This window comes from Denticeps clupeoides, chromosome 7, assembly GCF_900700375.1.
Source record: "Denticeps clupeoides chromosome 7, fDenClu1.1, whole genome shotgun sequence".
In the NCBI taxonomy this organism is placed as follows: Eukaryota; Metazoa; Chordata; class Actinopteri; order Clupeiformes; family Denticipitidae; genus Denticeps; species Denticeps clupeoides.
Window position 1 is genome coordinate 13,268,750 of NC_041713.1, and position 27,217 is coordinate 13,295,966.

Below are 27,217 nucleotides of genomic sequence, written 5' to 3' on the forward strand. Positions count from 1 at the left end.
GGTCTCCAGACCAGACACTTGCGCACGATTGGCTGTCAGATACGAGTGTAGGATGTTTACAAGAAAATTTATTAGAAAATCCAAGATGCATGAGGTTTCACAGTAAATCTTAAAATGCAGAAATCCATCACATGGGACTTGTTTCACCTCCAAACCAACAGTCTCCGGATTCACGGAAGAGTAAAAAGGGACATTGAGCATTATAAAAAAAAAAGTCATGCATTACACAGTACCTCAGTAGGACCAGTACAAGATCACATCCATGCCCAGTACCATTACATCTTTATCAACACCAGTGTTTTCAAAATTATTTACATATTGTTGTGATGGGGATTTTGTGATGTACAAGACCAAATGAAGATGAATTCCCTCCCTCTTTATTTCAGCAACAGTCTAGACAGTAGTCACTTCAAGAATAATTCACAAAAGCTTGTCTTAAGTCTTAATATACATCCACATTCACTAATGTTAACCACTTTAAAACAATCAACCTCAGTAGTCCACAGAAGCATAAAATGTCATGATACATGCACACAATACATTTTTATTTCTGAGTTCAATGCATCATGTGATGCTATTATTTGATGGTTGAACAGCATTTACTTACAGAAAGCAGTAAACATTCCAATGGTGACAAATTTTAAACTGAATCAAAATATTTTTTCAAATCAAAAAGAATAATCCAGAATCTTTTAAGGGATGAGAAACCAAATTGGTACTTGGACCTGAAAACTTAAATCAATCAGAACTGGTTCAAAAAGAAAATCAGATGACAGCAAAGCACAAAAGACGTGAATGAAAGTTGCAAAAACAGAAATTCAGACATGAAGGGTGACAGAGATTCGAATCCCACGGCAACTGAACAGGGATGTTACTGCTGTACATGACATTGAGCTAGTCGGTGCATTACAAGAGAAATGGTTTTCACTAGACATAAATACCTCTGCATTTTCACAAGTCCAGTTACAAGTCAAACACGGTGGGGAATGGCCACAGCACAGGCGCTGTTACACTCAAGCATGCATGCTAATGCCATGGAACAGGACTTTGAATGCACCGAGAGAGAATGGACATCACGATTTATTACATACATTAATGTTCCAAACACAAACTAACCTGAGGAAACAGGCTTGTGGAAATCTGTCTGCAATTTATACTATTAGTACATGTACAGTATTAAGTAATCTCCCTGTTCTTGCTCATCCTATCATCCCTGTGTGTCTCTAACATCTCTTTAGTCAGGCTAAGAAAGTAAGTAGACACACATCAGTCATTGGTCACAGTATAATACGTCAGCAGATCTTGCCCCCCCCCCCCCCCCCCCCCCCCCCATCCCTAGCTGAACCTAGCCTAACTTCCTGTTTGTACAGCTTTCATACACAATAACTTTGTGCAAGTTGCTGCTGGAAGGAAGGCATGCTCTCTAGTCATTCCAGTCCTTCTTAATCTGCAGGTTCCACTCCCATGAGAGGTGGTCTGTTTTGTCATCATCTGTGAAGCAGGACTTGATGTGGTAGGTTCCTCGAACAATCATGCCCTTGGGCGCCTCCTCCACGGGGGTGATGAACTCATGTTCCTCGGCCCGTGGCCCGTAGCTACCCACCATGTACACTGCCTTTTCCACTGTATGAAACAAGATGTGATGACGTTAGCGAATACTTTTATTTATTTAACCTAATAGTGATTTTAATGCTGATTTGTATATATGTAGTATGAGACACCTGAGGATCCAGGAGCTCAGCATATTAGACTAAAATAGAAAGATGTGAAACACCATATGCTTAAATGGGAGACATCATTTGGTTGGATGGTTAAATGATTGTCATTAATATGTCAAAGCATTAAGAAATGTATCTCTTTATTCAGATGAAAAATATGTAACATTTCATATAGCTAGAATAGGGTTAAATATTACTTTATTATGTTTAAAACAGACAGCATATCAAATGTTCACATCGCATGCAACTTTTTGTACATACACCTCAGTCCTTTCCTGTATGTGAGATGCACATATTTCAGACCGGACACAATCTCTCGGTTGACCTATGGTAAAAAAGGGAAATAGTAATATTAGTAAAAATCATCTTTTCATCATCTTTGATGATGAAAACTGCTTTAAACTGCAGATGCTTTAGCACAAAGTCACCAGCAGATGTCATTAGTAATTAGGACGAGTTACTAGACCATTCGCAACACATCCAACATCCCCTTTCTGCCACTGCCCCTGAAGCCCTGGACATCATTACAGATATCAAGCATAAGTTAAATTTTCTCCAGGTTTCTTTCTTTCTTTCTTTCTTTCTTTCTTTCTTTACCAGGTTGTATGAGTTTGGTCTGACCCAGAGAGATGCTGTGAACGGTCTACAAACTCATCTTTTGTAATTCAGGATTCTGTGCAATTATTTGTCTCTGATTATGTTGGTTGGTATTCTAAAAATCCATAAATAAAAAAAGTGAAAAAAAAATACAAATATACATCCAAGACAAATATTTGCCAGAGCAACATGTATACACACTCTTCCCGAGATCTGCATTTTTTGGATCTCGCATATTTTGGGCATTTTATTTTTAGGTAGTATAAACTTCTAGCTTGGGAAAGCATATCTGTGTTTATGCAGAAATTCAATGGTGTTGCCCTCTGGATCAGTACAGAATAAGAAAGAAACCATTCTTTAATTACAACTGACTTTGTTGACGTAAGAACTAGACTTCTGTAATTATATTATAATTATATGTCAAGATGTGAGAACCCTATGGACCTTAGGGACATTTTGCCAACTTTACAGGAGAGCAAAAACAGAATCTATTAATGAACTTTGAGTGTAGTCTCCTCCTAGAACAGTCACCTTATCATTGTGGAGGAGTTTGAGAGCCCTAATGATCCTAGGAGCTATGTTGTCTGGGGCACTTGGTGGGTCTCCCATGACAAATTGGTATAGGGGAAAGGGTGAGATAAAGAACTGTTTTGAAGATCTTTCATTGAAAAAAAAACAAAGAGTCCAAGTAGGGTTAACAGGGTCCCACCCTCAAGCCAGGCCTGAACCAGACACATGGGCTTATCCAACTGTGGACCCACCACCCGCAGGAGGAACATGAAGGGTCCGGTGAGAGAGATTGGACACTCTCCTTTGCTGGAGTTGCCCCAGGTTAGAGGCGGAGGGCTGGGGTTGGCTTTTTGTTAGCAGTCTGTTTGTGCCTTCGGGTCATGGAATGGGTCCTGACTGTTGTTTGTGCTTATGCACCAAATAGCAGCTCAACGTACGCACACTTTTGGAGTCCCTGGGACAAGTGCTAGATAGTGCTCTGACTGGGAACTCCATAGTCCACTCATGTGGGCAATGACAGCATGGCCTGGAGGGGAGAGTGATTGGGAGGAGCGGCCCGCCAGAGTGGTGTTCGAACATAAGGATGACCATCGGTACACTTGGCACCATGGCAGCCTAGGTCACAGGTCGATGATTGACTTTGTAGTTGTATCTGACCTGTGGCCATATGTTTTGGACACTTGGGTGAAGAGAGGAGCAGAGCTGTCAACTGATCACCACCTGGTGGTGAGTTGGATCAGATGGCAGTGTAAGATGCCATGTAGACCTGGCAGACCCAAACGTATAGTGAGTGTCTGCTGGGAATTCCTGGCAGAAGAACCTGTCAAGGTGGTCTTCAATTTCCCACCTCCGGCAGAGCTTTGACCACGTCCCGAGATCAGTGGGGGATATTGAGTCCGAATGGACCTTGTTCCACTCTGCGATTGTTGAGGCAGCTGTTGCTAGCTGTGGTCGCTAGGTGACTGGTGCCAGTCATGGCGGTAACCCTTGTACCCCCTGGTGGACACCAGAGGTAAGGGGAGCAGTCAGGCTGGAGAGAGAGAAGGCCTACAGGGCATGGCTGGTCTGTGGCTCTCCGGAAGCAGCAGACAGATACCGGACGGCCAAGCAGGGTGCAGCAGTGGCAGTCACCAAGGCAAAATCTCGGGTGTGGGAGGAGTTCGGTGAGGCCATGGAAAGGTTCTGGCAAACCATCTGATGCCTCAGGAGAGGAAGGCAGCAACTCGCTCACAGTTTACAGTGGGGATGGGGAGCTGCTGACGTCAACTGTGGCTATAGTCGGGCGGTGGAAGGAATACTTTCAGGACTCCTCAAATCCCACCAACACGCATTGGGTTGGGATGCCTGGGTATGGACTTTCCAATCTCAGGGGCAGAAGTTGCTGAGGTAGTCAAACAGCTACACAGCGGCGGAGCCCCTGGGGTGCATAAGATCATTCCTGGGTATCTCATGGCTATGAATGTTGTAGGGCTGTCATGGTTGACACATTGCGTGGACATCGGGGGCAGTTCCGGTGGAGAGGCAGACTGGGGTGGTTTTTAAGAAGGGGGACCAGAGGGTGTGTTCCAACTATAGGGGATCACACTCCTCAGCATCCCTGGAAAGGTCTACTCCAAGGTACTGGAGAGGAGGGACCAGTCGATAGTTGAATCTCAGATTGAGGAGGGGCAATATGGTTTTCATCCTGGCCGTGGAACTGTGGACCAGCTCTTTACCCTTGCTAGGGTGATGGAGGGGGCATGGGAGTTTGCCCAACCAATCCACATGTGTTTTGTGGATTTGGAGAAGGTTTATGACCGTGTCCCCAGGGGCACCCTATGGGGGGCGCTCCAGGAGTATGGGGTGGATGGACTTTTGTTAAGGGCCATTCAGTCCCTATACCAGAGGAGCGTGAGTTTGGTCCGCATAGCCGGCAGTAAGTCGGACCTGTTCCCGGTGAGGGTCGGACTCTGCCAGAGCTGCCCTTTGTCATCGATTCTGTTCATAACCTATATGGACAGAATTTCGAGGCGCAGCCGTGGTGTGGAGGGTGTTGAGTTTGGTGGCAGGTTTGATAAATGGCATAATTGCCGTAAATGTAAATGAGTATCTCGTCTTTGCTTTTTGCAGATGATTTGGTCCTCCTAGCTTCATCAGGCTCTGACCTTCAGCTCTTGTTAGGTAGGTTTACAGCCAAGTGTGAAGCGGCTGGGATGAGGATCAGCACCTCCAAATCTGAGGCCATGATTCTCGACCCGGAAAAAGGGTGGTTTGTCAACCTCGGGTCAGGAGGGAGGACAGGGGACAGTCCCCCTGGAGCAACTTTGTGTCCCTGAGCAAGACACTTAACCCTATGGCAGTAAGTGGGATTTGAACCTGGGTCTTCTGGTTCATAGGCGAGTGTGTTATCCACTAGGCTACTACCATACCCTCAGAGTAGAACCGCTGCTCCTCCACATTGAGAGGAGCCAGTTGAGGTGGTTCGGACATCTAGTCAGGATGCCCCCTGGACGTCTCCCTGGGTAGGTGTTTCGGGCATGTCCTACCAGCAAGGGGCCCCCGGGTCAACCAAGGACATGCTGGAGAAATAATATCTCCAGTCTGGTCTGAAAACGCCATGGGGTCCTGCTGGAGGAGCTGGTGGAGGTGGCTGGGGAGAGGGCTGTCTGGGATTCCCTACTTGGGATGGTGCCCCCACGACCCGGACCCAGATAAGCAGGGGAAGACAGTGACAACTTTGTGTGTAGTGAACAATATTTTGCTCAAAAACTTTTTGTGACCTACAGTCTAAATTCTGATTCTGCATGTTAAAAGCAGATTCTGCATGTTAAATAACTCTGTAAAATAACTATTCATACCATTGCCATTAGAAAGAGTTTGAGCGTTTTTTTATTAAATTCACAGAAATGTCACAAATGTCATGTGTGTATTTCCATCGCACCTTGAAGTGAATCTTCACCCTGTAGTCAACACCTTCTTTCATTACGAAATTCTGCTTCTTCAGAGCTTCTAGGTCACCTAAAGTAAAAAATAAAGGCCTGTCAGAATACATTTTATGACAAAGAAAAAAAAAAAACTAAATAGCTTTTGTTCCAACATTGAAGTACTTCTAAAAGCCGTGCATATTGTTCAAGCTTCATCTTCTTTTCGTCCAGCAGTTCATCTGGGTTCACGCTAAAAGCCTCCTTCACCAATAAGTCAAGAGAGCAACTGCTGCGTTATCCGTTTATCCCTCAAATTCGCCTTAATTGGGTTATAATGGATTCTGAGAGAGGAGATACAGAGTCAGAAGAATGATAATATCGGGGATGACTTCTCCCCGTTGTGGTAGGACACGAATTGCTTTGTTCTCTGCATTGAAGCAAGCTTTGTGTCTAGTGTTCAGTAGTGTACAGAGTAAAGCTATTTAGCATTGGCATGCTAATGTGCAATGTTCAGTGGTCTGACTAAACTCCTCCTCAGTCTTACTTAAAGACATGGACGGTGTGCTTCATGTAGTCATTTTCAATCACAGCAGACTAAAAGCTGCTCTCTAATCCTCACACAATATTCCCAACATTGCCCCATTATTTGCACACACTCCAAATTCTATTACAGCAGCGTTAGCACTGTCTAGCATTAAACACAAATTATGAAAACCTAATGAAATGCATTAGGAGCCTTGCATATAGGATATTTAGAAATATTCTATAAGAATATTTGAAACAGGCTGGTGTTCACGTATGCCTTTGTTAATTGAGGGTAAATGCACTAAATCACTGCAGCATTTTGCTATTCATTATTGTAAGGAATACGGCTTGAGCTTATTGTTATTTGCTATAGATTTGGTATAGCTACCGCGCCAAACTGAAGGGCTTGGCAGTATTCTGTGTTCCCCAGCATAGTTCACTAGCACTTTCAGTGACAGGAGCCAACTTCAAGCATAGACGGAAGTGTATTTCTATCCATCATTAGCATAAAGTCAGGGGTGATAATTTGAGACGTGCCATAATATTCCTCTTTATTCTTTCCACCCACGAGAATGACAGGAAGCATGAAAGGGCCCAGGGGAGTCATCGTTACACGAACGGAAAATGGGTCAACAGTAGAAGAGGCCTGTACCTGCTGTCTGAATCCACGAACACACCAGCGGGTGGTGGTGAGCAGCGGAATCGAACTCGAAACACACCCACACCCAGTTCTTCTCTTTCGTCTTCTTTTCCCAATACGCACCTGATACTCTCTCTATTCTCTAGCCATATTACACATTTCACAGGGAGTGCCTGCAGAATTTAGATTCAGCCTATAACCCTGTGTCAGAATGGGGATGTGGGTGTGTGTGTTCCCTCCAGTGCAGCAGGAGTCACCAGGGCCACCAACTCCAGCAGCAAAATCTCATTTAACTCCTCTATCTTGGGCACAGACCGTGGTAAGGTCATTAATGAGATGCGTTTATTACAGCTTTCTGCTAGAAAAGGGTGGTAGAAGCCTAGTGGGTAACACACTCGCCAATGAACCAAGTTGCTCTGGATAAGGGCGTTTGATAAATGCTCTAAATGTAAATGTAGACAGAGACCCTACAAATCATATGCAGTCCGATTAAACCATTTTTTACACTACTTTGGACTATTCTGCTACACCCAATGCAAATAGTTGATTTTGCACTTTGGGTGCTAGTACCAGTAAAAATTTTCACATATATTTCACTTTGAGCAACCTATTTTGAGTTATAGAGCTGGCCGTATTCCTTATTTCTTCTACATACAATGTGTAAAAAAAGGAAGGACGTGGCAGGGAAGAGTAAGGTTGTGTAAATGTGCTTGCGACGGAGGAGGTGCTTAGTGTTTAATACTTTTGAAAACCATGTTGATTCTCTTTGCACCTTTTAATGAACAAGCCTGTGTGCAGTTAACTCTAAATTCTGAGATGCCTCTCTCTCTGTTTGCTCCATTACTGAGTCAGAAAATAAGAGCAAACCTAATCCTGGCATCAGCATAGAAGAGCAGAAGATGTACATGGAGAGCCTGGCACCACGAGTGCTTTCGCCCTCGCCTCCACACAGGTCTCTACACCCCCATCCATGCCCAGCCTCTGATGCACAACCATGCAATCTCGAGAATGACTGTCCAATGTCAGTTACGGTCAGTCAGACGTCCTCTGCGTGGTGGGATATGGTGGTGGGTGTATCTATAGTTGTTGCATGTTAGAAATATTATACACAGGAAACAAGAGGGATGCCTTATTTTTTAAACTCCAGTTATTCGATTCCTTCATTTGTGCATTTCTTTTCAAGTATGCTACATGATTTGGCAGTCAGCCGAGCAGTAAAAAAAAAAAACTACTCATATCTCTCAACGCTGGCTGATGGCAGCAAAGATTTCCTTTTACGGTAACAGCCTAAAATGCGGCTGTTTCAGAGTATGTGTGAACAGGAAAGAGGAAACCACCAGAAGCCTCGACTCACCAATGTTTCATGGTTACGCGAATCTGAAACACTGTCCAGAATAAATGGAACATGCTGACATTAATGCAATAGTAGAACAAACAGTCAAAGGGGCAAATAAGTGCATGTCTGAGTTCTAAATAATTTTCTTGTGTGTTATAGCTAACATTCCAATTTAACAGATCTAAAGCAATGGTTGCCAGTATGGGGGAAGCTATTGCCGGATGGCATGAATATGTGTTGAATGCAATAAATGCTGTTAGTTGACTGATACTAAGTGTATTTCCACATTTCCATTATGTTCAACAGCGACAAATCTGTTTTTTCTCAAAAAACTATGAACATTGTTACTGGGCCATGCAAGGTGAGTGCTGCACATTTGCAACATGACCCTTGAGAGTGGCACTCATTTTTGCCCACATCATTCCAGAATCTACAGATTTGCCACAGCGATGTTACCCCTGAATTTTGTTAAAACCTGTCCATACACCTCATTATATTCTTCCATCTCTATATATGTCAATGATATGATCACAACTGACCAGATGTGGGACCATTCCCTACACACTGTTCTGACTTTGACACAATGGTATTGTGCTCATCAGTCAGAGGAGTCAGCAGACATCACTGTCACTGGTGGGAGGAGGGTGGCCCTGTCGGGACTAGAAGGTAACAAACATGTACTGTGCAAGGCAGCAGATGGGCTCTTGTTTCTGATTTGCACAGGGCAGCATACAGGGTGCAGATGCAGGGCAGGTGTTTCTAATAAATTGTTAAGCGATTAGGTCGATCGCATTTCCTGCGATACTTCGTAATTTATCAGGCAGGTGTGCATGCACTGAGCTGCAGATCTACTGCCTGCTCTGCAAGGAGAGGCTTAATATGCAACTGATGTCCACTGATGGCTGATTACGCTGTTGCTGAGTTGGCCGCACAGGGAGAAAGACAGAGACTGAGCCAAAGGATCCTACCATTGCCTAGCAACCAGGTGACCTTTCGCCACTCCAGCCACTCAGACGCTGGGAGAGGATCCCTAGAGCTCGGACCAGGCAGCGGAGGGTTTCTCTGTCTGCTGACAGCAGGTGCGGAACTGCTCCCCCACCCACCTCCACCTCCGGTACAGTGCGTCGCCTGAAAGGCCCCCCTTCCAACCACCCGCCTGCTCCCACCTCCCTCAGGAGGAATGACATCATCCGACTTGAGGCTGAGGAGGCGACTCATTAGGATGCAGCACAGATCCTCCTGAGGTTCTGTCAATACTGTCAACTAAGCAAATGCTTTCTCCCCTCACAGGGAAAAAACGGGCTTTTATTCCACGCCTTTCAAGACCCTTTACTCTGTGACAACAGAGCGGAACTTACAGATGAGTGATGGCAAAAAGGATGTGTGGGTCCCCTCAAGATCAATAAAGTATGAGCTGTGCGCAGAGCTGAATGCGTGTATTCTAAAACTTTTGGTCTTCCCCTGTTACTGGGTGGGGCCCGGAGGGTCTACAGATCCACCGGTACAGACCCGCCATTCTTATTTACAGCGCATGTGTTATATGTTACACTGGATGCTGCTTCTGGAGTACCACGATTCACACTACACAGACTGCAGCAGCTTTATCCTGCCTTTGTTTAGCTCAGGGTGCATGTCCAATGCTAGCACAGCGAAGGGGGCATTCTTAAAGCAGGATCTCTGGCTTTATTCGTCAATGGCACTTTTTTATGAGGTACACAATGAAATCTCCTTTTGCAGCAATCACTTGTTACGTGTGTTTTCACTGTTACAAATTTGTCCTCCGTTATAAACCCACTGTTACAATTTATGAATACTTCACTTGTGAGTCTTCACGGGCATTGCAGTCACTTTCTGAACAATGCTGCAATCAAGAAGTGTGAAGCAAAATTTTTGGAATGCCTGACATTTGTATTCAAGCTTCGGCTTGCACCTAGTGAAATACCTTCATGTCTGGATGACTTGCTGATACATGGAGCTTTTCAGGAGAAATGTGAAGAAACAAGCAACATTTGAGTAAGTTAAAAAAAAAAAAAAAAAAAAAAAAAACATTTACCTTTTAGGTCCATGGTGATGGGTCCAGGGGCTTGGTCACAAATAAGGCTCAGCCTAGTCACCTGGACATTAGGAATGGACAGGTCTGCAATAAAAAAAAAAAGTAGAGATCACAGCTCCTCTCTGTACCTCAGCAAGGGGACTTTTGGGGGGGGGGGTCATAAAATCAATTATCTTGGGGTGGTGGTTAATCTTTAAGGTCAAAAGTCTGAATGCGAACTCCAGCTTTGTGATTGCAGAGATTTCTGTTCTTTCCTCTGGGTTCTCTGGTTTCCCATCTCTCAAATGCATTCACACTAGATTAATTGGCAACTCTAAATTGGCCATAGGCATGAGTCTGTGAGTGAATGGTGTGTAAATGGTGAGCCCTGGCACTGGCTCTAGAAAGAGTAACCCAGTTTCAGCAGTTATTGAGTGACTAAATTCAGGGCATATCAAACTATAATTCTTAAACAATAATTTTTAAAACAATTACAAAACTGTTAAAATAAAATGTTTTACTACTGAATACAGGCCTATAACTATTCATGACTGAAAAAAGATCAGCTAAAATGTCACTGTCTAAAATTACATTTGCTACGTGTGGCAGGGTGGCAGGGATTGTCGTGGAGTAATGATAATCGATACAGTCATATTGAGGGCTTTTTTTAAATGCAACATCCTTACTGACTTTACATGCTTCGGTGGAGGCTTATACTCGCCAGAACAGATGCATGCGATAACAACAAATTGGAATAACTGCCTCAGTGCATTTGGGGAAACACTGTCAGCCGAGTCGGCAAAGTATTATTTTTTTGTTTTCTTGTTTAACACAAAGCCCACTTATGCACCAGTGACTGCTGTGCCTGGGTTGCGAATTTAATGTTGCACAAACGCAATTTTTTATGGTGTTTTAATATTCCCAGAATGCGGTGGGAATGTGTCTCTCATTAGGCAGACTGTCTTAAATAACACGGCTGCCACGAGAACAAGTACTTGGATCACTGAGGCTGCTCACCTCTTGTGGAAACCACTGGCAGTCTGGCAGCCAGACAGAAAGTGTCTGGCACTAAAAACAGAATTGATGAGGATGCTTCCTGTTCTGCTCCATTCATTTTCATTGGTGTGCTGTATTGTTTATTTTTTTTAAATTGCTTTTGTCAAGCAAGAAAATCTGCCATTCCAGTCCCATCGCCATGGTGACTGCTTCTATTGCGTAAAAAAAAAATAAAAACCTGAGGCTGGAGGTGAGGGTCACTGCAGAGACACCTGCCATTTGCGCTACAGGAAGTACGTCTGGACTGCCAGAGCTGGTGGGCTGTTTTAATTAAAGGCATTTTTGGACACGATGATGTTCTGGCCACTAGAAGATGGGATGGCACGATGCTTTTTAGTGCAAATTCGAGACAAGGCACTGGGGGAAGAGGTGAAGAAGAATAGTGAGGTTGTGTGCTGTTACTATAATGATGCCTAAGGGAGATGTGTGGGAGTATGTGCGTGTGTTTACAAAGAGGAAGAAACATTAATTACACGTAGAGGGTCATGGCAGCCAATACCCACATGCACGAACACACAAAAACACGGACACCTCCCCTCACACCATTTGATTTATTGTGTTAGACGAAGGAATCACCCTGAGAAAAACGCAAAACAAATTACCTGCCAACAGAAAAGGGCTGCACTGTAGTGAAGTGCTACATGCAAGCGAGGAAAAGTGAGGAATTAATATCCCTGTCTCAACAACACACATCATCACCACACCCAGCGGGTCCTTGAATTCAGCCGTGAATTCTTGCCCAGGTCTGATTCAGGGAAAGGGCTAAATGAAAGGGATAAGACTAATCCACTTCCAGCACAAGCTGCACTTATGTCTCCACTATTCCCATCGCTGCTGCTGGAACAATTGGGAGACAATTGAGATGCTGTAAGCAAATCTTTTCTCCATTACACTGAAACACAAAACGCTAACCTTTCAAAAGCTGGCTATTACTGAAGGCCATTACACAGAAGAGCTGGCTATTATTAACATCAGAGCAAAGAAGACGGTGAAGCACTGCTCAGTTCGGATTGATCTAGGATGAACAGTCAGCTGTACTTCATTGCTGGGTCTGACTTGAAATATATACATCATACAGACTTACATCACTCTATCTTCATACTATGTCATATTGCAGCAGCTTCTGGAACTATATTTAATTTATTTGCACTATCTAGTGGGAAATAATGCCAAAAATGATTACATTTTATATGTTTGCATGTTGCACTGCCCAATTCAGTTCTAACTGGCAGAGCAGAGATAACAGTTTCAATGCAGAGCACGTGGACAGTGGCAATTAATTTAATTATGTTGAATTTACTTTAAATTTTGCATTTAATTTTAAAATCCATACAAATGATTTAAAATTGTATTTGAACATTTTTGGACAGTGAACGCAATATTAACTATGTTATATATCTTCTTCACTTTTGTTTCCAACCATACACCTTTACTACAGAATACTATAAAACGGATGATAATTTTTAACAAATAAACTGTGCATAGTTTTGTTAGAAAAATCCCTGAACTTACAGGAGCATGATTTAGGTTAGTGATCTGAATTTTAATTTGCATGGTTTTGATGTCCATTTCAGTGTGAAAGTAGCTGTAGTTTGGGGTTCAAAGGAGGAGCGCTTTCAACTGTGAGAAGGCTGGGTCTCCCTCAGGCCCTGCGGCGCGGGGAGCGCGTTGTTCTCGGGGGCTGAAGCAGGACTGGATTGTGGATCAAACAGTGAGGCGGAGGGAGGGCTGTCTCTGGGGGCTTTGAGGGTGCAAGATGGCAGTGTATGTGAAATGCTGATCACACAAATACAAAGGAAGAAAGGAAGAAAGAGAGAGAGAGAACCAGCGAGAAAAGGACCCGTCAGTCATCGGTTCCTATGAAAGGTATCTCCATGCCGGTGTGAAACTGTAAGGGAACACTGAGTGTGTGAGATGTCAATCTGTCATTCCACTGCCTCTGATAAACCTTATCATCACCCACTGGAGTGATGCACAGTGAGAGGAACCTCACCTTCAGGAATACTATATATATGGGTAATTTTAGCAATTAAATTTCTTCCCTTTGTGGTGTTCATTAAATTGACTGTAAACAAATCTGTGTTGCTGTGTCAGTGGTGTGTTGCTTGCATGGAACTGTACTGCTTTTGCTTTAAGGGTCAATGTAAGGTGTATGGACATATATACACATAATACACTGCCTAGTCCATGTGAAAAGGGCTGTAAATGAGACTGGCTCAGTAGAATATTTAGTCCAGAAACTGCAAGTGAACAGCATCTTCACAGGGAATGGAAGATGCAGTAAAAATGACAACGTCATAAAGGATTTTGGATGACAGATATGAAAAATGTATGCCCCATATACAATATAGTAGATTTTTTGACATGCACAATCTAGGAAGGAGATCACGTTCATGCATTATGGATTCAAAATGGATCTTTGCAGATTTTTTCAGACATATTATACATGAATGCCCATGTCATTCATAGCCGAACTGACCTGCCACCACTGGGCCAGAGCCCAGCAGAGCCTGCTTGTACTTGTTGAGACTCTCGTCGTCCTTGTCCAGTTCCTGGATCTCCTGCAGGGACTTCTGGGCTGGTGCCTGGTAGTTCAGGTCTGTCTCATCTTCCTCTTCTGTAATGTGCTTCTCTGTCTCTTTATCAGCCATGATACCTGCAAAAGCACAACAGGAAGCTCACAAATGTGTTTCCTGCCGTAATTACAGCTGTACAGCTTCAAAAGCCCCTAAGGCTACACAAAAATTTACATTTTATACATTTCTATTATGCATTATGTTTATCATGAGTTTCACTTTGCTATATTATGCCATTATCATGCTATATCTAGTATTTATATCCGATCTTGCCATATACCCTGATGACATGATCCAAAATACAAAATTAGTTTAGTTCAATGGACTGTAATTCAGGTTGTTCTTGGTAACACCCATTCCAAGTTGAGCTGAAATGCTGCCCCATGGTCATTTAATGCCAAAAATCCCATTTTGGGTTCCCTGATGTCTGGATTTATCGCTAGTTTCATCCAGAGCCATTTGTTCTCATTCTCAGTCTGAGATTAATACCAGCGCTGACACAGATGCCCTGAGATGCTCATTTTTATTATGGTCCATTTGGAGAAAAAGAGACCTTCTGCTCTGCACACAATGGTGTAATAATGGCCTCACTGTCTACGCCGGATTATTAATGAAACTCGTTAGCTCTTGTTCAAGCTCCTGCACCAACTATGGACAAATAAAGATTGCAATTACAGTGCTTTCTTTTTAATGGCGGCAGGCTCGTGGGCACATCTGTCTGGATGTGGTGAGAAAAACACCTGTATTGATCTCTGCAGAGGGAGACCCTCCCACCATCCCCCATCACCACCATCTGCACTCTTGATGGGGGCAAAGCGAGGCTATTTGTCTCGTTAATTAGCCAAAAGTGAGACGCACAAAGGGAGTTTGGTCCTTATCGCCCAGGAGAGCTTACAGCGCTAAACAATGACATCACGGTTTCCACCTGTCTAGACAGGATTTAGAGACGCAAGGGAAATAGGTACCCTTGGATACAGGAGTAGCAAGAGAGAGAGGAAGCGGAGACCCCTCCCTGATTATCACAAACAGCGGCAGCGCAAGAGGCAGTGATATTTACAACATGTCCTTCCTGACCAGGGACAAACACGTCCGGATCAATGGAGACGCACATGCTCACTGATCTGCAGTGACCTTGTGGAGTACGGCTTATGATAAAGGCTCGGTCCTCTGGACTAAAGGCAGGAAACATCTAAGTGCTTTAATGTGCACTTGCATAATGGAAGCCTATTATTTCCAACTACAAATGCTGACATTAATACTGACATTTCTTCGCCAGAAGAAATCTAACAAGATAATAGATAATTCATTGATAACATGCACTATTAGGCAAATTAATATTCAGGCCATATATAAATAATCAGAAGCATAACTCTGCTTCTGGTTGTGTTCAACAAAGTTACTCCATATCAAAGTTACTCCATATGATTCATAATTTTATTGGTCCCTATTAAAAATATCTGTAATGCAATGCGTTGATACAATATGAACATTCATATCAAGGTGAAGGTGAAGCTATTCAATGTTCTTTGTTCAAAGATTTGATAGTAACCACCTGAAAAGTGTAAGTCTATCTTGGTCCAGGTCATGCTCCCAGCCATATAAAAAAAAACTCTGTTTCACTGGTAATACAACCTCCCCATTATAATGGAGTGCCACCCCCACTGCAGCAGACAATTTAAGGAAGTGCAAGTGGGTCAACTTCCAATATATAACATTAAGTTTAAAACCCCCAATAAACCTCCATCTCAGTAAATATTACATTTGCTCCTTCATAATTAATCCAAATGAATCCATAAATCATAATACTTTGCACACAAGCTCGTTAGCGTGTATTTAACCTGGATAAAATTGCCTCATCATTCATTCAGCAAGTCGCAGGCATTTACATTTCTAATGCTCCCTACCACAGATACCATTACGAGTAATCCCAGTCCTGTCAAACTCTGGACCCCATAAAAAAAAAAAAAAATTAAGAAAAAAAAAGATTCATGAGAGATTCATTGCATGCATGGCCTTTTCTGACAACCATGGAAAATGAGGCACTTAAAGGAATGCAAACTCTCTCTGTATAAATGAGAGCAGTAATGGAGGCATGTCTTCGGCCCTTCTGTCCGCTCCCAGAGTGTATATTCGGTCAGCAGACCACACACACTCTCTGCTGCTTTTCACAGGTTGCTGATTTATGCTTCACCAAATTGTTCCAATTAGCTAATTATTTAAACAGGGTTATTGTGATAAATTGCCATTTATTCCTGAAGGGTTTGTGCAGAATAAGAATCCCACCCCTGAAATTCACAATCGCTACAAGCTTATACCAAAAATGTGCATTCCTCGATCTTTCCACCATGCACGTCCCTTATAGCTACACTGTAGAACTGTCCAGTTAGAAGATGTTGTCCACCTTCCACTCACTGCACCATTCATCAAACTGACAATGTAAGCCTAATACAGCAGGCAGTAAGTGTGGTCTAGTAAAGTATAGGGTCAGGAATGTCTGGGACTGTCAGGAGCAGACTCAACATATCAAATATATTGTATTTCCGGTATAACATGCCATCACGTTAAACTTGCTGGAGTAGAGTTAACTGAAAAACAGCACGACATGATGCTCCATGACACCCTGATGAAGAGTTTGATCACATTCTCCTCTGTTTCGGCTCTACAACAACTGACCACACATACATAGACCAACAAACACACACATCAAATATACCATGTCCATTTTTCTTATATGTGTATATATATCCACTCTGTATATATGTACAAGGCTTTTTGTGTATATACCGACATATTTTTATTCTTATAACTTAAATTCACTGTTTTTCTTTTCTAGGACTATTTAGTTGCTTATTTGTACATTGAACGTTTTATATTCTATAGTCGACATATTGTCTGTGCTACTTGTTTTTTTTTTTTGCTGCTCTGAAAAGACAATGTTAATTAATTAATAAATGTTAATGATAATAATGGATCATCTCACCTCTTATCTTTTGAATTTTTCGCTGCACACACGAACAACTGCCTGTGCACAGTTTTCATTCTGTTTGTCCGTGCTAGTGATGTTTACTGCTAGCATATGCTAATGACATTTTGTTCTTCTACAAAAACTTCAGCTGTAGCCTGCTATTCCACAGCCATCGCCATCGTTCAGTGAAATTATCTTCAGTTCTTATGAAATTGTTGTCAGAACACCTACTCATTTATGGGTCTTGCATTTTTTTTACATTACAGAACAACACTGAAGACACAGGACAATGAAATAACACGCGTGTGAGGTTGTGTAATCAACAAAAAATAGCAAACAAGGCAAAAAGTTGAGCATTTGAGGCTTCTCTCCACCACCTTAAATTAGACAAGATGGATCTCCAGCCTGCTCCTTCACTTATTAATCACATTAAGCAGCTTCTGGTGATGACATTTTGGATTCTTCAAAATGGCCTCCATCTTAAGACTCCATAAGCACCACCGAGCACTTGTGTCCAAACTTTTGACAGGTAGTGCACACGATATTCTCCTGTTTCTTTAAAGTGTGCAGAAGGCGCACTGGGATTTGAATCGGGACGAAGGCCGAGGGCATCTATATTCCTAAGCTTGGGAGCAAGCTGGTATTCATCCAGCCTGGCACACTCCCGCTCATGCACGTTCCCATTAGAGGCAGGTCATCTTTATTAATGAGCAGGAAAAGTGACAGCAATTACCACAGGTCAGTGGTGTTAACGGTTCTACGTCTGTGGAGTTGCAAAGGGTCTTTTTAATTGGTCTAGCAGTAGAATCATGAATATTTCTTTTTAGGTGTGGGGTATGAACTGTATAAATCTGTGTTGTTAAACTGCTGTGCTAAATACACATTGATAAGATGCTTATTCTGAACTATGCAGATGATGAGAAGTTAGATGTGAAGACCCTAGCCTAATGCCGCACCCCTGACCACCCTGACCATGGTGGTCCGACACAGGGGAAGCAGGGTTTTTCTTCAACATGCTTATGATAGAAGCAAGATTCAGCCACTCAGCACTCGCAGCATGTACGTCCTCCTCAGTTCTCAGTTAGGCACACTGGTCTGAATCACTCAACATGAACAGAAAAGGGATATTGAACCATGGCAGACTGGCACAACAGGAACTAGCAGGACGTGTTGTAGGTCAGGGGACCTGCTCACAGTCCACTGCCCCCTTTAGCTCATCCTTACCACATGTCCTTGGTGGACACCATATGTGGGTGGTAGTAGCCTAGTGGGTAACACACTCGCCTATGAACCAGAAGACCCAGGTTAAACCCGACTTACTACCATTGTGTCCCTGAGCAAGACACTTAACCCTAAGTAGCTCCAGGGGGACTGTCCCTGTAACTACTGATTGTAAGTCGCTCTGGATAAGGGCGTCTGATAAATGCTTTAAATGTAAAATGTAAACGTATTGCAACTACACCGACCGACGGAGAACAAAGCAGAACTGTGAACAGTTGTCTTTCTGCAGAGGAACTGCTGCTTATCAGAGTAATAAAGCTACCTGATGGGTGATTGATATGATATCATCAGTGCCATTATAAGATGCACATCTATATCAGAATTGCAATTTGAGAACTTTACACCAGAAATATTCTAGACCTGCGTCAGAAACACCCATGTGTATTTAAGACAGACAAAAATGAACCGATTCAACCTTACATCATTGAAAATAGATGTTGGTTTCTTGCTAGCATTTCAGCATTCACATAGTTAGAAGATACATTTCACATTAGGCCATGAGGGGAAAAAAATTAAATGCTACAACCGCATCCGCAAGTCATTTGTTAAAATCAAACTACTGTAAGTGGCTACCAATCACCATAGCCAAAATTCATGGTATATTCAATATGAATGTATTAAGATTGCATAATGTACCCTGGTTGTCCGAGTGGCCATGTTTATTTGTTTCTGCACAGTTATGTTCACGCTTAAAAAGCCCAGAAGTGCCGTGTGATTTTGACGATTATGACACTCAACGTGTCACGCTGTTGACTATATGTCAGACAGCCTAGCCTTGCCCAGGCCAAGGGGTCCTTATCTCCTCAGCACCTGCTCAGTTGGAAGGGTTGTGAAGGGGGGGGCGGGGTTTGGTCGAACCCTCGGTGCGCCCCACCATCTGCAGCCTCAGCATGGAGTTCTACAATATTCATGTGGTCTTCCCCCATTCAACAGCCCCTTCCCCCCCCAGGCCAAACCTTCATCTCTGCCGACAAACTTCACTCCCCACTTTGAGATAACAGCAGGCGTAAAATGTAGCAGACACACACACACACAAGCTTGCACGCTCTGAGCGAACAGCATGCTCATTTTCCGCATTGTTAATTCCTGTGCTCAGGTATCTGACGTGGCTTGTAACAGACTTCAAAGGGGAGACGGACGAACTGGTCCAGAGATCAGCAGAATAGCTGCGGGAGTGAAGGTGCCGATCCAACTAGACCCTTAGCATGTAATTACATGGCACGCCATGACGACATGCCGGGGCGGCCGCGCGGGGAGACAATGTCCGATCGATGGCCAGCGAGCCAAGCCACCTTTGCACCGTTTAAATACACATTACGTCCGACAGCGTCCACAGCCTCCCAGAGACCGGCATCAGGATTTCAGATGCACTTTCTCTGCCTTTAATCAGTTGAAGCCTGAAAAAGGATTTGAGGTGTGAAATAAAGCACAGTGAAGCGTGCATGCTTGGATATGCAGTGCACTGCAGAACACACGCTGGCTTTGGGGCTGGGTCTCTGGTACACCACTTCACAGACGTGGAAGTCAGCGCAACATCCCTAAATTTCATTTTTTAAACCAAGTTGGTCTTTGTTTGAGCTGAAATGGAAAGTGCCAAATGGAAATACATATTTTATTTCAAGCAAATAAAAAAAAAAACATACACACACACACATATATATATATATATATATAAAAATCAATGCTCAAACCAAATATCGTGAATTTTGCTACGTAATAAAATTAATGACTTTTTAGAGTGACATGCAAGTACTGGGCTCTGACCAGGAGCTGTTGAATGAGGACATGCATGTTAAGAAGAACTTCATTTCTCACCTCTGTAGCAAACAGTCAGCCAGAGCAGCTCTAAAAATTGACCCCCAAACTCACAAACATCCAAGCCCAACATGATGCCAACCGAGGCTGCTTCCCAGAGGTTTTCAATAAAAAAAAAAATAAAAATAGAATAAAATTATATGTATGCAAATTCTGTCCAAAAAAAGTGGGCTAAGGGAGCTTCACTTTAGTGTCAACGAGAGAAAAAAAAAATGTCACCAACACATTCTGTCAGAGACACAGGCAAAGACAGAGAATCCCTGGGTGTAGGCGGGCGTGGACGGGCAGATGGGATGCGTCCGTGGTCCGCGCCGGACGTCGGTGGCCAGGCTGACGGGACAGCGGCAGCGTGGAGGAGAAGTGATGTGGGAATGCTATTCCTGTCCGCAGACTCCGGATCGATCCCCAGGCAGAGGCGGCTGGATCCTGCGCCTCAGTTCGGCGTGCCTCGCTCTTCCATCTCTCATTAGCCGAGAGGCTGCGATGATCTCATCCTTTCTCTCTCTCTCTCCTCCAGCCCGCTCCCTCGCTCTCTCCCACCCTTCCCACTCCTTATTCCGTTCCGCTCGGTCTTCTCCAGTCCCTCTCACCCCTCCCTTGCACACTTACACACTTCCAGCTGTCTGGAGTCTCCTCTCATTCCCTCGCTGGCACGTTTGTGCGCCTTTCTATTAAACTTTCATCGCTATGTTGTCCCACCCTCAGCTCTATGTCATTCCGTTGTTCATTGTCTTTCAGCCGCCGCTCCCCTGATGCAGTCTCACGCGCGCCATCGTTTGTCAGTGTCTTGTCAACACGTGCGGTTTAAGCTGTAATGCCCGTCTCACCAATCCCCCCCCCCCCCCGAGCCTGCGCTATCTGTCATGCCTTGAGGTCCTCCACCTGTCAAGGTGTAGGGGCGAGGTTACCATGGTGATGCCCCTCGTGCATAAGAGCATGCCGCTCCCTGTGATGCATGTCCTCTGCTACTGGATGCTCCGGACCATTTCCAGAGCACGGGTCCTATCAAACGGCCATTTATACAGTACTGTCAGTATTGTTACTTGTCGTATTTGTACTAGTAGAAAAGAAATCCCTGCACATGCAGATAGCGGAAAGCGGCACGGGTCTGCGGCAGAAGCAGCGCGCCCATTTCCTCGCTCCGATTTCAGCCCTGATAAACGGACGCCGCCCTGCTCCCTCGCGGTCTCCGCTCTGCACGCCCAGCTGAGCAGAAGGGGGAAAGCTTAAAGCAAGGCCTGAAGATGAAGATACAACAAAGAAAAATAAATGTGCATTTAAAATGTGGGCGTGGGGCTCTGCTTGCACTACTGAAATGGAGAAGGTCGGGGGGGATCCGGTGAATGAGCCTGCTGCAAACAGATGTCCTGATGGTGTTGAAACAGTTAGTGCTGGACGGCTCCCGGGGGACCCTGTGTAATGTTTAGGCGCTCAGTCAGTCGTGTAGCATGATTTCCCTAAGCAGTGATCACAAATAATACAACATCCACCTCTTCCAAGCAGAAATGCGGCCCCGATCGGGTTATTTTTCTGAGAGGCGAAGGTCAGATGCAGGTAAATATTCATATAGGTCTAACTATCTTGTCCCGCAGAACAAAACACAGTTCAGGCACACGGGTCAAGGGACGAAAGCCTCCGTAGGTCTTTAGCAGTCTTTTAACAGCCTGCGCCACCATTGGGTAAACCGTATAAATACCGTTGGTCCTTTAAATACGTAAGTGGTTTGCATCACAATATATGACGGGATATTCAGTTCCATGATTGGAGAGCATGTAGTATTCCAGTTCGACAAAGAAAAAATATTTCTAAAAAACGATTTGACAAATGCTCCTCCTTGAAGTAAAGTGAAGTGATTGTCACATGTGATACACAGCAGCACAGCACACTGTGCACACAGTGAAATTTGTCCTCTGCATTTAACCCATCACCCTGAGAGGTGGTATGGGATGGTAGTAGCCTAGTGGTTAACACACTCGCCTATGAACCAGAAGACCCAGGTTCAAATCCCACTTAGTACCATTGTGTCCCTGAGCAAGACACTTAACCCTAAGTTGCTCCAGGGGGGGACTGTCCCTGTAACTACTGATTGTAAGTCGCTCTGGATAAGAGCGTCTGATAAATGCCGTAAATGTAAATGAGTGAGCAGTGGGCAGCCATGACAGACGCCTGGGGAGCAGTGTGTGGGGACGGTGGGTCCTGACTGTTGTTTGCGCTTATGCGGCAAATAGCAGCTTAGACTATCCACACTTTTTGGAGTCCCTGGGATGAGTGCTAGATAGTGCTCCGACTGGGGATCCCATTTTCCTGCTAGGGGACACGCTCATGTGGGCAATGACAGCATGACCTGGTGGTGAGTTGGATCAGATGGCAGGGGAAGATGCCACGTAGACCTGGCAGACCCAAATGTATAATGAGGGTCTGCCGGGAACACCTGGCAGAAGAACCTCTCAAGATGGTCTTCAATTCCCACCTCCGGCAGAGCTTTGAGTCCGAATGGACCTTGTTTTGCTCTGCGATTGTTGAGTGCCAACAATCGTGGTGGTAACCAGTCGTGGCGGTAACCCCCGTACCTGCTGGTGAACACCAGCGGTTAGGGGAGCAGTCAGGCTGAAGAAGGAGGCCTACAGGGCATGGCTGGTCTATGGGTCTCCAGAAGCAGCAGACAGGTACTGGACGGCTGCAGCAGTGGCAGTCGCCGAGGCAAAATCTTGGGCATGGGAGGAGTTTGGTGAGGCCATGGAGAAAGACTACCGATCGGCTCCAAAGCGGTTCTGGCAAACCATCCGACACCTCAGGAGAGGAAGGTAGCAACTCACTCACACTGTTTACAGTGGGGCTATAGTAGAGCGGTGGAAGGAATACTTTGAGTAGCTCCACAATCCCACCAACGCGCATTCCGAGAAGGAACTGTGGACCAGCTCTTTACCCTTGCTAGGGTGATGGAGGGGGCATGGGAGTTTGCCCAATCAATCCACATGTGTTTTGTGGATTTGGAGAAGGTTTATGACCGTGTCCCCAGGGGCACCCTATGGGGGGGCGCTCCAGGAGTATGGGGTGGATGGCCTTTTGTTAAGGGCCATTCAGTCCCTGTACCAGAGGAGCATGAGTTTGGTTCGCATAGCCAGCAGTAAGTCGGACCTGTTGGCCATTTGTCACCGATTCTGTTCATAACCTATATGGACAGAATTTCTAGGCGCAGCCGTGGTGTGGAGGGTGTTGAGTTTGGTGGCAGGAGAATCTCGTCTCTGCTTGTGGTCCTCCTAGCTTCATCAGGCTCTGACCTTCAGCTCTTGCTAGGTAGGTTAGCAGCCGAGTGAAGCACCTAGGATGAGGATCAGCACCTCCAAATCTGAGACCATGGTTCTCGACCGGAAAAGGGTGGCTTGCCAACTCCGGGTCGGGAGGGAGGTCCTGCCTCAAGTGGAGGAGTTTAAATATCTCTGTGTCTTGTTCACGATTGAGGGAAGAAGAGAGCAGGAGATCGACAGGCAGACTGGAGAAGCGTCTGCAGTGATAAAATCAGATTAAGGACAAAAAAAGAGATTTCGAGATTTGTTCAATATTCAGTTGTGTTCAGCAAGTCATGAACAAGGTAAAAATGAATGTGGAAGCACAAAAGCAGGACTGGCCAGTTCTATGTAAACCAAATTCCTGACACCGCCCATTTTTTGTTCAAATTCCTTCCTGATTTCTTTCTTCTGCCAACAGTATCACAAGGTATATGTTCTGAGAACAATGGTCACTTGATATTAGTAACATATTATACTTGGAAGTAAAAATTTTTTTATATATATATATATATATATATATATATATATATATATATATATATAAATAAATACAAAATGCATGAAAGAAATGTATTATAATGTTTTTGAGCCAAAAAAACAAAAACAAAACTCTGTTCTCATGCGGCAAAAGTGAAAAATGTATGCATGTTATTCAACTAAATAATTGTAAAATGCGGAGAGAAGCGAAACCACAGCCTCTCTTATCTTACTTTGAAAGTATTGCTTGACAGAGGCAATGAAAGGCAATTGTGTGCTGCAATGCCTGCTGGAAATTGTTTTAAGTCTGCTGGAGATTTCCGTGATCCGGCAGATGCAAAACTGCAATTTAAGTGTCGATACCAGTGTTAATTGATATCAAAATCAATACAAACCTGTAGTGTCAATAAGAATCTGAGAAACTATTCTTTTGACAACACCAGTGCCTGCTTGTGTGCCATGACCTCTCACCGAAAAAACCCACACGTGGCGACCTGTTCCGGAAGTGAATGCTGGTGTAGCTGTATTCGGCCACGCCGGTGCCAGCGGCCTCGCCGACATCCTCCCAGAACACCCCTGCACGGAACTGAAAGGGCGGGGGCCTTGTTTATCGGACCCCACCAGCAGCCATCCCGAAGGCACTGTGACATTTTCCTGGCAACCAGTCTGAGTGCAAGAACTATGGGGAAAAACGGAAACAAACACGCACGTGCAGGGCCATATGTTTGTTTGACGGCCCCGTTCCAATCAATGCTGCAGCACGTTCTGATAAAACACAACTCGTCCTCTTCCTGATAAGCCGCCGAGGCTTTTACTTCCCACCTGATTTATGGGACTTTCATCAACGCGCTGATGTGCTTGAGCAGCACAAACGCAGCTCTCATCCGCGTGCGGCCCTAAAGCACAAACGTTTTCCCACCGGTTTTATTGGCCTTTAAGGGCCACATTACACACGTCCATGCAGATAGTGCATCATTTTGAGAGCTCTGTGCGACAGCAGTTATGCGGTGGAATGGGGAAGTAATAGGCACGCACCTCGTGGACATGACTAATCATCTCAGTGCAGTGCTGCCTCTGCATGTATTTTGCATGCCTGTGAACTGTATTGATTAATAAATAATGACACGCCCAGACTGATACTGATACCGTGTCAGGTGCTGGGTCCATACGTGTAATATCCATCGGTCTTTCATATCAATGTATTTCTGTCATTATCATAGACTGGGCATGTTCATATCTACACGATTTGGTTTGTGAAGATGATCTGATGTATTTAGGTTATGTTCATATTTTTAAATAGAAGTTTTTTTTATACATAAAGTTTGCGCATTGGCACATTATTAAATGCAAGATAATTAACCTGTAATGAAATTCTCAGAGCCATCGGATCTTCATATATACAGAGTGAGGAAGGAGGAAGAAAACATCAGTTTTATCTGAAAGTGAAGTGATTGTCATTGTGGTACACTGCAGCACAGCACACGGTGACACAACAAAATGTGTCCTCTGCTTTTAACCCATTACCGTTGGTGACAGGCGCGCCCGGGGAGCAGTGTGTGGGGATGGTACTTTGCTCAGCGGCACCTCAGTGGCGGCTCGGTATTCGAACCGGCAAACTGGCATCTCTTCATTTCTGTAAATCTTTATCATCTACATCTATTACAGTGCGGCCCTGAATTTGAGCAGCTCTCTAGCACGCTGTAAATGCACATGATTAGTGCAGTAAGTACATGGAATAAAAACATGGATTTGGCTGGGTAAAAACGATGCTCATGAAGAGCAAGCACAGGGGACACCACCAACAACAAAAAAAGCAGAAACACAAAAAACAAAGACTTTACTGTACATACGGATGTCCTGAACTGCCGCTGCATGAAGTACATATACATTTCTAATACTTATTCGGCAAGTGCTTAATCACAGTTCCTCTTCCACAGAGTGAAGCGGAAGAAAGGCAGGGAAAACAGCAAAGGTGGCTGAAAGGCGCGCATTTCTTGCATGCTTGCTTGCAGAGGATGTGGTTTTGCAGACGTGACCCTGCTTGCCTCATCATGCCGGAACATGCAATCAGACATCTTCAACAGAACATTCTAGTGACTTTTACTAATTGTGGCGAATAGATCCCCAGCTTACTTTTTTTAAATCGTCGTTTTATATCGCAAATGAATATTCCACGCAGTAAACAAACCAAAGTGCATTCGTGTGTTTTACAAAGTGCGTTGCAATGAAGTTACAAAAGTTCCTGAGAACTTTGGAGAAGTTTCTGCAGCAAATCACAAGTGCAAAGCACCCCATGCATGTCAGAAGCACAATTGATGCGCAGTAAACGACGCACGTAACGTGTCACTTAAATATGACGGTCACCTCAAGCAAGTGCACGTTAAAGTATTTTAAAAAAAAACTTAAATAAAAAAAAAAAAGACAAGCAAATCAGTAATAATCAGTGCGGATCATGAACTTTTCGCCGTTTAACATGCCATTGACCCCGCAGCGCTTTCGTTTATTCCCGCTCGGGACGCGCGTCTTACCGTCTCTCTGGCCGCCTGCACCGACCGGAATGCTGCGCGCCGGGCGCGATGCAGGAAATGCGCGGCGGCGGAGGGAGGGAACTTCTGTCGGGGCAGATCTGGCCTACAGTTCGGCGACACAGAACCCGTTTCGTGTTTTTTTTTTTTTTTTGTGTGAGTGTGTGATTATTTTTTTACAGGCTGCTTTAGCAAAAAAAAAAAAAAAAACTTCATTAAACTAATCAGTCGCCGACAGCGGCGGCCGGTGAACTCGCCGAGACCCGCCGCTGCTGCCATCTAGCGGCCAGACGGCGAGCTTCTCGTGGTCGCGTGTGTTATTATTAATGTTCGACCTTTTTATTTACGATGGTTTCTTTTTAAAACGGTTATACATAATTGTCCATGAAGCAAACAACATATTCAAGGCCAATCAACAACATCAGTAGTTGCCACGGTGCTGTGCTCAGTGCCACCGAGGTGCCACCGTCCCCACACACTGCTCCCCGGGCACCTGTCGTGGCTGCCCACTGCTCACCAAGGGTGATGGTTAAAAGCAGAGGACACATTTCGTTGTGTCACCGTGTGCTGTGCTGTGCTGTGTTTCACAAGGACGATCACTTCACTCCAATAATAATTATAATTACCATTATTATTGTATGTATATTCTCACTCACTGTCCATTAACAATTAATCCTTCTTAGGGTCACGGCTGCCAGAGTCCATCTTGGCACACCGGGAACAGGACAATGGCGATGGGCCCGCCAATTGTAGGGCACTCATACAGTCACGCTCACATCTGCAAACAATTCAGGGTTGCATGTCATTGGAATGGGGGGAGACAGCTGGAGAACCTGGAGGAAAACTGCACCAACACAGGGAGAGCATGCAAACTCCACACACACAAGACCTTGGTCAAACATTGGTAACTGCCACACCTCCATGTGTATCTCCAATCCAGCAAGGGTCAACTGGACATCTATCAACTAAAT

At 44.4% G+C, this 27,217-nt stretch overlaps 1 protein-coding gene across 2 annotated transcripts; it reads right to left on the bottom strand.

The window, feature by feature from the left end:
- Positions 1-48: 48 nt before the first annotated feature.
- Positions 49-26,381, bottom strand: arhgdig (Rho GDP dissociation inhibitor (GDI) gamma). Of its 2 annotated transcripts, none has more exons than XM_028985428.1 (6): positions 26,250-26,381; positions 13,797-13,973; positions 10,283-10,366; positions 5,746-5,822; positions 1,980-2,043; positions 49-1,623 (listed from the first exon to the last, which is right to left on the bottom strand). In XM_028985428.1, exons 2-6 carry the CDS (start codon positions 13,966-13,968, stop codon positions 1,424-1,426), a joined length of 597 nt encoding a protein of 198 aa, XP_028841261.1. In that variant the 5' UTR covers positions 13,969-13,973; positions 26,250-26,381; the 3' UTR covers positions 49-1,423. The 2 variants fall into 2 exon arrangements, with proteins under 2 accessions (XP_028841261.1, XP_028841260.1); XM_028985427.1 differs by lacking the exon at positions 26,250-26,381 and adding an exon at positions 19,955-20,688.
- Between the last annotated feature and the right edge of the window lie 836 nt (positions 26,382-27,217).